This window comes from Camelus ferus, chromosome 25, assembly GCF_009834535.1.
Source record: "Camelus ferus isolate YT-003-E chromosome 25, BCGSAC_Cfer_1.0, whole genome shotgun sequence".
NCBI classification, from domain to species: domain Eukaryota; kingdom Metazoa; phylum Chordata; class Mammalia; order Artiodactyla; family Camelidae; genus Camelus; species Camelus ferus.
In genome coordinates, this window is record NC_045720.1 from 15,939,892 (window position 1) to 15,955,375 (window position 15,484).

Sequence of the window (15,484 nt, forward strand, 5' to 3'; positions counted from 1 at the left end):
GACATGAGGTGACTGACATCTCACTGTAGTTTTGAATCACACTATATTGTAATATTTGGCAATAATACTGACCATTTGTTTTAATATACTTTCTCTCTTTCTTACGTTGAAAACGTAGAAACTTTGAAACCAAGGGAATTATTTCCAGCTTTCTCTTTTCACATTCTTAGGAATTTATTTACTCTTTACAATGATACTATGTTATTTTCTGTAGCACTTTTTTTATCTGGCTTAAGGCATTTACGTACAGTAGTAAAAAATATACATATCCTGATGTGTATCTAATGATTAATTTTAAATGCCTTACTGTGAAGTCTGCTTATCTCCTTAAGAAAAAAAAAATCACAGATGAGCTCACTGCATCTTGGGAATCCTCCGAACTCAGAGTGAAAGAGGAGCTGGTCAGAATATGGCTAAGAGGTAGGACACACTTAAGTCCTGACCTGCTGGTCCTTAGAGAGCCCCCCTAAGGCAACTTGACCTATCTTTTCTGCCTGCATATCAGTAAAATTTTCCCTCTGAGCCAAGAGGGTAAAGAGAATGAAGAAACAATGCAAACCCACCTCAGGGAAGATGAATGCGCAGTTAATTTAAGTAAAATCAACACTTTGTTCATCTTCTACTATTGTAAGCAATCAAAAACATGTAAAATGGCTTCATCACAACTGACTCTTTCCTGAAACTGAATTCTTTTGGTTCTAACTTTGAGGTGTCCATCAAGGCTCCAAACATGCTATTTCTAAGAATGTACTTCTTCTCATTCTATCTTATCAGTGATGCTCTATTAATTGAAAAACCCAGTAGTATGTGGGTGTTCGATGATTTTCCAGCCAGAGGCAGCAAGTTTCTTCATACCTTTGCAGGTTACAATTTTATTCTCAGAGCTAACCCTCCAGAAGGCAGAGGGAAGAAAAGTTAGGAAAAAAACGCACTTGCCTAGAGAATAGCATTAGATGTCAGTTTTCTCTTAAAGTCCTATAACAACATCTCTTTGTCCTTATTCTCATGGATGCGTAATTTTCTTTTTCATCCAAGAGATGATGTCCTCACTGAGGGATGAGGCCATGACCTCCTATCCTTGTATGAGGAAACAGCATGAACAAAGAAAAAAAAGTTTCTCCCCTGAAGGTGATATACTGAACTGAGGGTGGGCGGGGCACTAAACAAATGGCGGTGAAGGTGTTTTCAAGGCCATGGTTATCATGATGGACCACACAATATAATCCTGGGAAGGAGGTGGGGAAGGGATGGAATACAGGTTCCTGTGGGGCATAAGAACTGATTAGGTCAAGGAAGAATTATATCTAAGTACAAGTTCATTAACAATCTTTGTGCCTATTTTTCTTTTTTGGAATGTAGACGCCATGGAAGTTGGTGGGTAGGGTTTGAAACCACAAGGCACCAAGAGTCTATTGCAGGGACGGCTGGGTTTGCAGAGGTCCGAGCTTCTTCCTTCAGGGTGCTGAGACCCGACAGGTCTTTGCATCAGCTGCAATCCGGGGAAGCACTATTTCCCCTGCTGTTTGCTGCTCAAACCCTCCCTCGGGACTGAGAAGCTCCTCCAGCTATAGGGACTGCTAACAGCAGACAGCCCTCAGATGGCCAATGTTTTCAGCTGTCTTTGGAACTCTCTCTCCAAAGAAGCTGCCTTTCCCCAGGCCTCGCCATCCGTGCAGGGGCAGCCAACAGCCAATGACTGGCCAGTGTGAGGAGATAAAGGCCTGGCCGCCCACCCCAAGCTGGAATAACTCTCCAGGCCATCCCAGCTCTAGGGCTCCTCATGGGGTCTGAAGCCTCCACTGAGGCTGCACTGCAGCCCAGTTCTCCCTCTGCCCAAACCTACACCCTTCCCTCCCAGCAGGTGTTTCCGCCAGGAGCACGTGGGAAGGAGACTGCCACACACCAGCCTGCCGCCCGAGAATCCGCTTCGCAGGGCACCCAGCCTGCACATGCGCCCGAGTGCCCCGAACCATCACCGGCCGACACGAGGCTACTTCTCCGCCACTCACCAGATTTGGGGTTGCAGAGCACAGGGGGGCTGCTGCTGAGGGTGGGGCTGCTGCTGAAGTAGCCGCTGCTCCCGCAGCTGCTCATACTGCTCCTCCGGACGGCCGACACGATCTTGATCTCCTTGCTGGGGCTGACTGTGCGGGCCGAGAACACACACGGTCACGGAGGGTGGCGGGCGGCCTGGGATCCCCAGGGCTCACAGCGGCCAGGGACAGGGAGGCGGGCCACAGGCGCCAGAATAAAGCACTCTGGCCTTGGAGTCAGGAAAGCAAGGGTTTGAGTGGCAGCTCTGCCACTTACTGATAGTCCAGCCCCGGGCCATTCCCTTCCGTTTTCTGAGCCTCAGTTTCCCCAACTATGAAGTGGGAAGAACAATGCCATTTCATAGGACTGGTGCAGGGAGTGGATTATATAATAGATTTGAAAGTACTCAGCTACATAAAATATTATGTTAGGAAACTACCCAGCCGGGCTAAGCTGGAAGGATGTAAATTAAGCGCTGGTGAGACATTTCATGAATTAACGGTGATATTAAGTGCTTCCCGATTGAATACTAAATCATGAATCACCCAGAGCTACAGAAGGAGGAGGTTAAAATACAGAGCACAACTTCAGGCTTTGAAGGCGTATATGGGAGGCAGCAGCTTCAGTGGTCTGGTCTCTTCCTCTCTGCCATATGGCTCTCAGTATGGGGAGAACAAGGTATATGATGGGATGAAAGAACCCATGGAGAGGACTCCACTCAGTGCCTGGGAGGCACAAAGTCAGTGCTGGCTTATATGGTGACCACGGTTACTGTAGCCTCCTTCACATCATCGACACGTGTTCGCGTCTGTCAGACCCACTTAAGAACAGTGAGGATGTGAATGGTTCCTCTGCATTTGCAGGAGACTGCAACCTTAAGGACACACAACTGTGTGCCTCTAAGCACAGGCTTAGGCTTCTGACCCTTGGCTGGTGTTGACTTTCCCAGAGCAGCTCTTGGTTTATTCTCTCCTCCATCCCAGCTGTGTCTGAGGAAACTGGGATGCAGAAGGCTGGGGAGCAGACAGTACAGTATAAGCACTGGAGTGAGACACAGCTGGCGTGAGACCCAGCACTCTCTAGCGGTGTAACCTTGAGTAAGCCACCCAATTGCTCTATGCCTCAGTTTCTTCACCGAGAAAGTGGAGATAAGAAAAGTCTTTCCCCGTAGAGTAACAGTGAGAATTAAACAAGAAAATTCAAGCAGGCAAGCCTGACTCCGAGCCAGTGGCACAGAAAGTTCTCAATACATCTAGCTGTCAGTATTCTCATGGTCACCTCCTATTCATAACCAAGAAACACGTTTTCATTTTGCCCTGGGTTTCAGGTTAAGCCCAGAACCGCCAAACCTTAGGCTAACCAGTTTCTTGAGTCAAGGTCAGGTTTTCAGAAGAAGTTACCCTGTGAAGCACCTCCCCCTCTTACACAGAATGACACATCAAGTGCACCTTTTTGGGATGAGTGGGGTTATCTCTGTCACAGTTAATTATACGGGACTGTCTGACCTTACACATAACAGCCCCGGGCTGCCGCACTTCCTGGGCTCCTGTGTCTGCTCTACACAGTTTTGATGTGTTCTGTGTGGTAGACTGAAAATCAGTTGCCTTTTAGTTGTACATGCTCTCAGAAGTCTTTATTCATCCCTAAAATACATAGCTAGCTTTTCACTGCTGTGATTTAGAAAACTGGATAATTAATGATATGTAAGAACTATTTGTAAATGAAAAGTAAGTAAGGTATGAGTGAGAGCTTGAGCAGTCCTCTGTAATTCAAATACATGATATTGTAAAACAGACTTCATAGCACCTAAGTTGATTGCCCAGGAACAATTTCACTGTGTGTGTGTGTGTATTCTTTGGGGTCAGGGGTATGCTTCTTGTTTATAAATAAATAAAAATTTTCTGGAGAGCAGAATGGCACAAAGGTGAGCTACTACTACGCTATTTCTCAAAAGACAGATGCATGTGATCAAACAAACAGAACTGACATACCTGACATAAAACTGGTGGATTTCCGATTGTCATGGCTCTGCTTCCTCAGGCAGAAGGGGCTGTCATGAGTTTCCTGGGAGGAGGGGTATTTCTCATTGAGCAGCTCCATCAGTCTTCGCCTCCGCCGGAAGTTCATTCTGAACTGGTAGAGGAGATTGCTGTCCACAAACGGGTGCTTGTTGGACACTGGGGAGAACAAACAACAGATGAGGACTGTCTGGCATCCTGGTGCACAAAGACCCCAGCCAACAGGGGCAAAAGTCTTCAGAAAGAGTTGAGTTTCACAGATGTCACAGTCCACACACGGTTTCAGATTCTTTCCATGTTCCCTGCACTTAGAAATTCTGCTAACCAGTTCCACTAGGGGAACTTTGCCTGACCTTACCTGCAATCTAAGTTATACTCTTCCTGGTGTTGTCCTGGCTCCTACTTTACCTCCATCAGAGCATTTATCACACCGCTTTCTCATTGTCCATTGACTTCTCTGACTTTCCCACTAAACTCTAGGCTCTTGCGGGCAGTGATCATGGCTTCATTTAGTCATGTGTCCCCAGTGCCCAGCACAGTGCTTGTCCCATAGCAACACAGCCATTCATTTTTTTTTAACTTTTCATTTTGGAATAACTATAGACCCACAGAGAGTTGCAAAAATAATATAGAGACCACATAGCATGTGATTCCATTCATGTGAAAAGTCCAGAATAAGGAAATCTATAGAGACAGAGTAGACTGGTGGGTACCAGAGGCTGGAGGGTCTAGTGGGTAGGGAGTGTTAACTAAAGTGTGGGGTTCCTTTTTGAGGTGGTGAAATGGTCTAAAATTGACTGTGGTGATGACTGCACAGATCTGTGACTATGCTAAAAACCCAGTGACTTGTACGCTTTAATATGAGTGAATGGTAGGCTATATGAACTGTGTCTCCCTAAAGCTGCTGGGAAAACCAACAGCAATAAGAAATAGTACAGAGAGTCCCTGTGTACCCTTCACCCAGACACTTATGGAAATAACTAAAGTACAGATCAGACCAGGACATCAACATTAGGACAATCTATAGACCTTATTCAGATTTTACCAGTTTTTATGTGTACTCCTTACATGTGTGTGTCTTTTTATGCAATTTTATCACATGTATAGATCACTGTAACCAACACCACACTCTAGGCACCGAACTATTACAACAAGACAAAGGAACTCCCTCACGCTAACCCCTGACAGCCTCCCACTCCAAGTCCTTCACATCTGGCAACCGCTAGAATGTTCTCCACCTCTATAATGTTATCACTTAGAGAATTCTGTATAAATGGAATCAAACAGTATGTGGCTGTTGAAGATTGATGTTTAATGAATGAAAAGCTATCCAGATAAAGGCTGAGTAGTTCCTAAGGAAAATCTGCACTTCAGAATACCTAACCCTGCCAGGCTGTCAACCCCAAATCAGTAGTAACAACAGCTAACCTTCATAAAGCACTTCCTATGAATTCACTCTTTAAATGCTATTGGCATGCATTCATTCCTTTCATTATAACAACAGCCTGGGATACACTTACTGTTATTTTCTTCCATATTTTTTTGATGAAGAAACTGAAGCCCAGAGATTAGTTAAGACCCAAAGAAGACAGTAAATGGCAGAGGGAGAAACAGAACTACAGGTGTCACTCCAGAGTTCAAGTTCCAAATTACTATTCTCGACTGCCTCTGAGAACCAACTCCTATGCTTGTTTAGGCTCTCAAAAAGAACTGAAATAATGTTACATAAAACTGCAGGTGTACGGGTACCAGACTGAACTTACACCCAGTTCTGCATTACCATTTATATCTCAAGGATTTATCGTGGTCTGTTTGCAACTTCAGTTTTATGCTCTGCGTTCACGAATCGTGGAGTTGTGGAACAGTCAAGACATCACACCCCTAGAGCCAAGTTTCTAGGTCATTTTGGTCTCTGGGAAGTAACCAGGAATTCTGCAAACTGGCCAGCATCAAGCTGAAGTCTCAAACAACCCCTCAAAATTCAAAATACTTGACAGACTTCACCAAAAAAAAAAAAAAATAGCACATGAGAAGAAGCTCAATTTCATTAGTTAATATGAAATGCACATTTTAAAAAACCAGAATTATTTATCTATGTTGAGCAAAAACAAGGCTGGCAAATACTAAATTTGATGGAGAGGGATATTTTCCACCTTTCATTCATTATTTAAATACTGACTCATTCTTCTTCATTTATACTATGAATACCTAGAGGTCAATCATCACTGCTCTTGAGAGCTAGAACTGCAAAGAGAAATTATACAGCACATTCTTGCCCTCGATAAGCTTACAGTCTAGCAAAGGTAATAAAACAAGTTCACGTGTAACTATAGTACCCAAGGGAAATTTCAAATATCTGAAAGGAATTAAATGTAAAGTGCTATGGAAATTCAGAAGAGAGATTATTTTAAGCCTGTGGGTGAAGAGTCAGCCCATCAGGGTTTAATAAAAGCCTCCGTGTCCACTGATTGCCATCTCTAGCCCACCCTGCTGAAGTCTGTCATAATTATACCATCCACTTAACTACATGCCACTGTACTAACTGTACAAGTAATACGCAATGCCATCCTCACCACCACTCTGTAAGGTAGACAGAGCCATTATCTTATTTTCACAGTGCAAAAATTGAGACTTAAGTTAGTTCAGGCCACACAACTATTGCTTCCTGAACCCAAAGCAATGTGTTTACCTAGAAATACAGGCCACAAGAGCTTGGGAAAGACTCTAAAGTTATAGCAAAACGTCATCTTATCCAACACTCACTCCCAAGTTCATCACAGAATTCATCTTTATTTTCTTTCCGTCGTCCATACACCTAGCCCTAGGCAGTCTTTTGGGGACGCTTACCATGCTGTGGTGTAATATGGGTTTATCTGTTTAGAAGCAGGGGAGGAGGACATCTATTTTCCCATATAAGTCACTCGTCTCGAAAGCCCAGGCTGGGACTTTATCATTCCTGGCATCCTCAAATCTTGGACTACTAGTGTTTGGCTCACAGTAGGGGCTTGGTACATGGCTAGACATGAATCGCCAGTGGTAGGTAGTCAAAGAGATAAGTAGCCGGTCCAGAATACAGCTGACTTTGAACTATTCAGTGGCTAGTTTATGCAGCAGGTCTCCCCAAATCAACCTGTGGGCTCATGGTATGTCGTGAAGAGCGTGCTGGGACACAGGGAAATTGCAATGTTAAGGACAATGCATTTAGTTTTTCCCAAAACTAAGTCTATTCCATTTAAGGGCTTTCCTTTATTCTGAAATTATATCATCACAACTTTTTTTGTTGTTCACTCATCTATCCATTTAATTCAACTAACATTTATTGAGTGAGACTGACTACATGTCAGATCCTTTTCTTGTCCACAGTTTCATGAAATGATGGCAACAATAGAAGGTTTTTTTTTCCTTCAAGTATTCATTCTTGGCAAACTTTTTGTTTTGGGACTATGAAATTCAAAATTCTATAAACCACGAGGAAAACAATCTAATACAATGTATTAAGAATCATATTAACCCCTTTTATCAATAACGTTAACTGGTTCAACCGCCTCCACAAGGTGTTTCACAAACAGCATCACATTCCTTCTAAGTCAACATCAGCAAATGCAGTGTAGGGTTGCAACTGTATTTATCACCCACATTTGCTAATGAATAATTTTTCTGGTTACATGACTATCAGAGTCTCAGAAAGGTGGGTCCCTATGAAGAGAGTACACACTGCCAACATTTAACCTAATACTTCATATGGGTGTTTCAGTCTTTAAATGGTGATACAACTAGTCACTTCGGCTAATGAATGACGTTGGCCACAAAGACAAACACATTTAATTCAGTAATCGTTCTGCATATTCTTAGTAAATAACACACTCTTGCATTCAGGAGATGCTAAATGCACCTTGGACCAAAAGATAAGCCAGTTACACTTTGATATGATATCTCCAAATAGTGGCTCTTTTGTGGACAGTCAAATTTTTACATAAATTTTCTACATCAGGAAGAGGGTACAGCTCAAGCAGTAGAGTGCACACTTAGCATGTGTGAGAAATTATATAACAAACTCCCAGTATCCCCAGTACCTCCTCTAATAAACAAACAAACAAACCAACCTAATTACCTCCCCATCCAAAAAATAAATAAAATAAAAAATTTACTATACCACTCCATTCAAGAATACTATAATAAAATTTTGTAGGTAAGTTACTTATTTATTTTCTGAGTGTATTGTGATTTTTTAAATCCTCAAGGTGACTTTGGCAACAGTGTCTTAAATTATAACCTGAAAATACATAGCACTGTTTATGCACTTAATGCCTACTGTTTTGTCTTTGTACAGTGAATTACACAAAACACTGGCTTTGGTATAAATCAATCCAGAAAAGCATTCTGAATCTAAACAACTTCCATAACAGATAAAAGTACTTTAAAAATATTTTTAAATTGAAGAGGAAATCTGACTAAGTTAATCTCCTCAGGCTTTAAGAGTCTGGCTGTGCCAGAGTTAAATTCACCCCCATTCTCCACCTCCCCAGCTCTATGCCACCTATACCTAAAAGGGTAAACCTACTGTCTAGGATAAGATACAAGGATTAAGTATAAATAGCCCTTACTCATCACATTCTCTCTCTAATAGTGTAGACGACCTTAAACATGACCAATCAGGGAAACAAGAACTGGATGAGATGCTAGAAAAGCCATGTTAAGCGTGATGCCAAGAAGATTGTGACAACTCAACAAACTGCACTTTTGTTATTTTACAACCAGTGTTGCTGTTTTTGTGTTAATCATCATTTGCTGATGATATATTGTCATTTGTCTTATGGAAATTCAATTCATGAGACACTACATTTAATGCTCCACTTCAATTTTTGTTCTCTTTTTTTTTTTAAGTATACTCAATTTACAATGTTGTGTTAATTTCTGCTGTACAGCATAGTGATTCATTTATTCATATATATGTGTTCCTTTTTCATATTCTTTTTCATTATTGGCCATGACAAGGTATTGCATATAGTTCCCTGTGCTATACAGTAGGACCTTGCTGTTTATCTATTTTATATATAGTAGTTAGTGTCTGCAAATCCCGAACTCTCAATTTATCCCTTCCTACCCTTTTCCCACTTCAATTTTCAAGGACTTATTTGGCTTTTGTGCCTTGGGAGCTGCCACACTCTGTGCAGTGAAGGTCTCCATGTGTTCCTCCTCCAGCTGTGGGGTTGGCACAGATGGAGTCAAATTCTTCTCTCAAAATAGAGAAGTGACAATTACACGATTGTCGCTTGCATTGTTTTTAAAGAATTATTTTGCTGTTAAAAGGGTTCTTTTCCTCCTCCTTCTCATTAGAAGTGTAATAACACAAACACTGAATTTCATATATTTGCTGTTCATGAGTGTAGCCCTAGGTGTAACACAGGTAGTCATAGTTATAAAAGCTGAGAGTGCAGGTGGACAGCCATGTTACAGCATCAATCCATCGCAGGTAACGATCGCTCACCTGTTTAACCAGCTGAGCACCCAGTAAGCGTCAGGCACTATCCCAGCTATCTCAGCATGCCGATGGGACCATGACACCTTCACCTGCTCATCCTGCCCATCAATACCAAAGTCTGCTAGATGAGACATTGTTTTGTATTGGAACAAAACACTTAAGTTGGGACTTTACTGAAAACTCTCTTAAGCTGAATAACTTTTAGAAAATAGTATCACACAATGAAAAGCAAAGCTTCCAGGGTCAGATGACCCCAGTTTTGCTCCCAGTTCTACCACTTTTACGAGCTGAGTGATTTGGGCAACTTACTAAATGTAAGCTTCAAACTTTTTGCATAGTTTTGCTGTGAAGACAAAACGGGATAACTTACGTAAGAGACTTGGAATGGTATCTGATATATGATGTTTTAAGTGTTCTTTTTAGACTCCTAAAGACTCACTACAGCCTTTGGTCTCCTAAGTTCTTGCAAATATCCCATTTCTTTTGTCTTTTCTGCCCCTCTTTCAAAGAACACTTTGCCCAGCTCCCATGAGCAGTTCCATCACCTTTTACTGGTGAAAAATAAAAAATTTAAGCAGAGATCCGGTTCAAGTTTGGCAAGTATCCCATGAGAAGATATTTGAATCTGAAAAGTCAAAGAACAGCAGGAAGGAAAGGAGTGAGTTAAGACACAGGAAGTTTTAAGAAGTAATTAGATTAAGAAAGCCAAATATTTCTTTTTCACAGCCATCAATTACATAGGTAGAGTCTCAAGAAATAAAAATGGCTAAATGACATGTAGTTTATATTCCAGACAGTGAAACGCATTGATTCTTTCTACATTTTAACATGACATTCTCCATATTAAATACAAAAATCATCTGCTATGGTATGTGCAGCTGAACTGTAATAATTCTACCTAATAAAACTGAAAAAGGAGAAAAAAAATCATCTGCTATGTAAGCAAGTTGCTCTTTGTTAAACACAGAAAAAATAACCTAAAATCTAGGGGGAAAAAAATTAAAGAGAAGGAAAGAAAAATCAAGGACGAGAACAGTGATTGGTGTCTCTAAATCTTGAGGTCATTCAATTCTTCATTTCTCAGATCCCAGTGCTCACAGGACCTTTAGATTATAGTAAATGCTGTGACATATGTAATTTAACAAATTTCGTCCTCTGCTCCTTGAGGAGATACATTTTTTAAGAGGTGTACATCAGCATTGTTTGCAACTACACAAACATGGAACCAAGACTGATGTCTAGCAACAGAGGAATAGTTGACTGAATTGCCCCTTGAGAATATGAATCTCTAAACAGGAAGAAGAGACAATGTTCAAAGCTTACCCGCAGTACCTAATATTCTAGTTGTGCTCTTAACACAGCTGTAATTGAAAACTGACATTTTTTTATGCATCCAATTTATAATCTCTGGGACTTTCCAAGCCTTCCCTTTTGCATTGGTGGAATTCTCTAGGGGCACAAGGGGCTTGGCTTGGCTTAGTATTAAATGAGAATAAAACAGAAGGAAAAGCAGCCATAGCCAGAAAGCCGAAGCAATGTAAATACAAACTGATCGTATTGTTTAGGGAAGTGGGGGAGCTGCAGAAGCACTAAACTCACGATGTTGATATTTGGTGAAAGAGAACAGACCCCTATTATTCTCTGCAGGCCTTTACTTTCCAGGAAGCACAAAGGAAACATGATGGAGGCTACCGAAAGAACAAAGTGACGTAGGTCAGATAGATTTTTTTCCCTTGGTGAACAATGTGGCTACATTTTTTTGCCCTTATAAATTATTAGGATGATTTTAGCAAAGACACTTTTAAAAGTGGGTTATCTGAAAGAAGGAACATTGGCTTCTATTCCACTCACGCACATAGTCTAAAGATGAATATGAAAACTTATCATCTCAAGCCCTGCAAGTTCGGCTGAATATAAAAGACATTTTAAGCTACTTATCTAGTTGGAGGGAGGGAGGTCACATACTTTCTTCCATCCTTGAAACGTGTGCTGGCAGATGACATAACACAACAGACATCATGAAATAAGCAACTGAATCTGGCAGTGTGATAAGAAAAGAAGGTAACAAGGTGGGGGTTGGGGGGGTAAAGAGAAGAATGTGCAGATATCAACTGTTCCTTGGTTAGCACTTCATCAGAACTTTTCAAAAGTTTTAGAGTTTAGAAGAGTCAAAAGAAGTCTTCAAAAGACAGGGGGAAAAGGATAATGATTATTATAAAGAGGAAGAAGAAAGCCCTGCAAAGGATGCGGTTAAGGGAGCCATGACTACAACTGCAAGCGGATGTCAAAGCTAAAACTCTTCAAGGTCACCTTATAGAGATGGAAGACCCTCACTAGCTGCCATGATTAACACCCGTACCACCGTGACTTTCCACAGCCGCGGAAATGGGTGTGGCTCACCTCTTCGCCCAGTGTACAAAGGTGGGGGAAGCATCACTCTGGGCCATCCAGGATGTCACCCTGTCCTACTGCTGGCTCCATTTTCTCTTGCTTTCCTTTTTATATCCAAATCATCCTTCTACCCCCTTCTAAGAAGATCATTTGGCAACTACAGACATTGCTTAAGAGTACGGACAAACTTCAAGGCTTAACAGATGGGAGATCTAGTTCTCAGTCAGATTCAGTGTTCCTAAAAGGCAAATAATTTTATTAAAATAAAAAATAATGAAATATGAAAAAAATAAAAACATAGAGGGCAAATAAATTCTGTGTATGAAAATGCTGCACCTTCCCTGCCAACGAAAGCTTTCCGTTGTTTCCCACATCCAGGGACAGACTGGACTCTGTTTGCCTCCCTGCTCCTGCTAGCTCACAGTCCTGCATAGCCCAAGCACCTCAAGTCACTCAGTATTGTTGTATATTAAAAAAAAAAATTGTCAAGACTAAAAAATATCAGTATTATACTTGTTTAATCATGCGTCTGTTGGAAAACATGAATTGAGCATTAACTGCAGCAGCAGATTAAAGCTATTTTTCTAAAGAAAATCTAAGCTGCACTCAAGGCCGTAACTGCCCATCTCGAACCATCCTAAAGGAATAAGGGAGCCGAAAGAGCTCCGTTTCCCAAAGCAGCACACGTCCTTGACTCAAGAAGGCTAAGCAAGTGTGTGTGAGTGCTTGTGCCACTTGCGGACAGTTAGGTGCTTGGGATACACCACTCTTCAAAAGGCAGTAACAACAGCGAGGCAGAGAACTAAAATCATTACTTCCTGAGCACTGACAACATTAAGAGGAGGATATGAAAGCAGGAAATTGATTTCAGGGTAGAAAGTCCTATTAACTGATATTACTAAGACAAAACACTTCACATTCACAAAGTTAGAACCCAATTACACTAATTTAATTGACTGAAGGGAGGAAAGGGGGTGGAACAGAGAAGCGGAAAAAGGATCCACGTAAGACAGCAGAAAAGAAGCAATTCAAAACATGACATTGTGACTGTACAGGTTTCTGCAGCTTTTGGGATCTTACTGCCAGAAAAGTCAAGTTAATAAACAGATGGAAGGTCAAATTATATTTTATTCTTCTTTATGCATCTTTAAATAATAGCTAGGTGCATTCCAAAGACTAGAACATCATATTGTTAGTAACAAGATTCAGAACAAAAGGTATGTTTTTCAGGGATGAGGTTGTTTTTCAGAGACTAATTCATATTATAAGTGCAGTGAGGTCTGAAAACAAATTTATTTTGTCTGGCAAATGGAATACCTCACATACATAATTCAATGAAAGAAATCTAACTCTGTTCTAGATCTTTTGGAATTGCTGCATAAATCCAAGGACCTTTAGTGTTGACTTATTTTAAAAAGTATATATTCAGCATAGAGTATGTATAAGATATTGTTTAAGACCAGCAATAAATGAGGCCATTAAACTTACTATTAATCTCACCCACCAGGGCATCTGAGGATGAGGATCTATCGATGATGACAATGATGACCGTAACAATCAGCTGACATGTATTGAGTGATACATCGTGCCAGGCCCTACGCTAAGCACGTGGCATGACTCCACCATTCCGTTCTCAAAGCAGCACTATGATAGAGCTTTTATAATTATTCTTATTTTACAGAAGAGAGTACTGGAGACTACACAAGGTCAACTTGCCCAAGGTCCCAGTCATTAACTGGAAGATCCAACAGAGAAGTATTGACAGATTAATCCTGGAACCCTGTCCCTCGATCTCACTCGACTGTCTCCCCTTCCATAATAATGCCAAACAAGGAGGCACATGAGCTCAACAAACACATGAAAACAGAGTCTGCTTTTCTCCGTCTCATTTATTCCTGTCTCCAGGTTACAGAAGACAATCTGGCTGGGCATGTTTTCCACAATATTCTTCGCCAGGGCTTATTACCTTGAAATTGCTTATTAAAAGGACAGAGTGATGGTACGGCCAACCCCTCTGCCTTCAGATGGTCCTGGGGTGCACATCAGCTTCACTCTTTATTAAGTTATTTAACTTCCCTGAACTTCAACATTATTCATCTGTAAAATGAGTTGAAGAAGCAATGAAACAACACGGATAAAAGGCCTTTTAGAGTTTCTGGTCCATAGAGGCATTCAGTTAATGTTAACTATATGTGGGCCTCCAGCTCGAAGAGCTCATCCAGGGTGTCAGTGCCCCCAGGGACAACTTTCCAAGGCACCCTTCTTTTCAGACTTCACCCACATAGGGGAAGTGTCTGGAAGCAACTCTGGTTGGTTTGGGGGGAAAGGAAGGAATCCTACCTAAACCACATAAATTCAGCAGGGCCAACAACACAAAGAAGGACAGCCAGTGTGATGCTGGAGATAAGAGAATAAGTCCGACTCAGGAACCACTTCGTGTGAAAACCCATCAAAGCCTAATTCCCAGTTAACATCTTCTTACCATTCCCAGAAATGTTACCATATAACCTGTTGGTGCTTTACTGTACAGTAAATTTATTGGTGTCCCTTTTGAGGCTGAAGAGACTAGAACCCTTGAAGGGGGAAGAAGCAGATGTTCAGAAAAGGAAGATGCCAGTGGTGAGATTTAGTAGCTTTTAAAAAAACCGTCCTAATATATTTTCTATATTATTTATATTTATACTCACCTTTTCTTAAACAAAAAAGGAAGAAAAAAAGATAGGGAAAACCTCATCTACTTTTTTTTTTCTAATAAACTTGATATTATGGAATAATTTTAAATTTATTTAAAAAAGCTGCAAAGACAGTACAGCTAGTTCCTGTACGCTTCACCCAGCACCCCCAGTGTTCACAGAACCATAGTACATTGCTCAGAACTAAGACATCAACATTGGTTCACCCACCTGTTTTAAATCTAGCTTAGAGCTACGAGGCGCTCAGCTGTGGACACAGGAGGAAAACTGTTCCTTGGGAGCCCATGTCTCAGAGGGAAGGTCACTTAGTTACTTAATGAAAAAGACATCTGTCCTTGTGGCTGACAATGCTAGCTGCTTATCCAAAATCCCATTCTCCCTTTCTTCCTCCTTTATTATTTGTACAGGGTGGCAGTGTGCCAAGCTAAAAGCATTAGATTCACTGACTGCCTTCCAGCAAGGGCTGACCATGTGACACAGCTCCGGCCCATGTAGGCAGAAATTCCTGGGAGAGGCAACTTTTCCTCAATAAAAAGCAGTCTTGCTAGGTGACGCCCCATTGTTCTTTACCTCTGTCTGGTATAACTGAGAATGATGGAGCAGAGAGATGGATGGAACTCAGAACCACCTCTTACCAGCAGGAACCTCCCAGCTCAAGCATTTCACTTTTTACTTCATTTTCTCTTACTTGAAGCTAAACACAATCCTGTTATAATTCTAAACTCAGAGACCTATAATCAAAGGCTCAAAAAACAAACTCTTTCTATTTATTTGTAGCCCACACCTTGTAACAGACTAGGCTTGACTCAGAAAGTCTTAACAGGTAGAAGATTAGCCTTCCAGCAACTCAGCTCTGATTCCCCTGT

The 15,484-nt window shown here is 41.3% G+C and overlaps 1 protein-coding gene across 3 annotated transcripts in view; it reads right to left on the reverse strand.

The window, feature by feature from the left end:
- Positions 1-15,484, reverse strand: part of DEPTOR (DEP domain containing MTOR interacting protein) — a 130,447-nt gene that overhangs the window by 42,365 nt on the left and 72,598 nt on the right. For all 3 annotated transcript variants that reach the window (XM_032468117.1, XM_014560710.2, XM_032468116.1), the window contains 2 exons: positions 4,026-4,211; positions 2,010-2,144 (listed from right to left, as the gene is read on the reverse strand). In XM_032468117.1, coding sequence (XP_032324008.1) covers positions 2,010-2,144; positions 4,026-4,211 — 321 coding nt within the window. The remainder of the gene's footprint in view (positions 1-2,009; positions 2,145-4,025; positions 4,212-15,484) is intronic.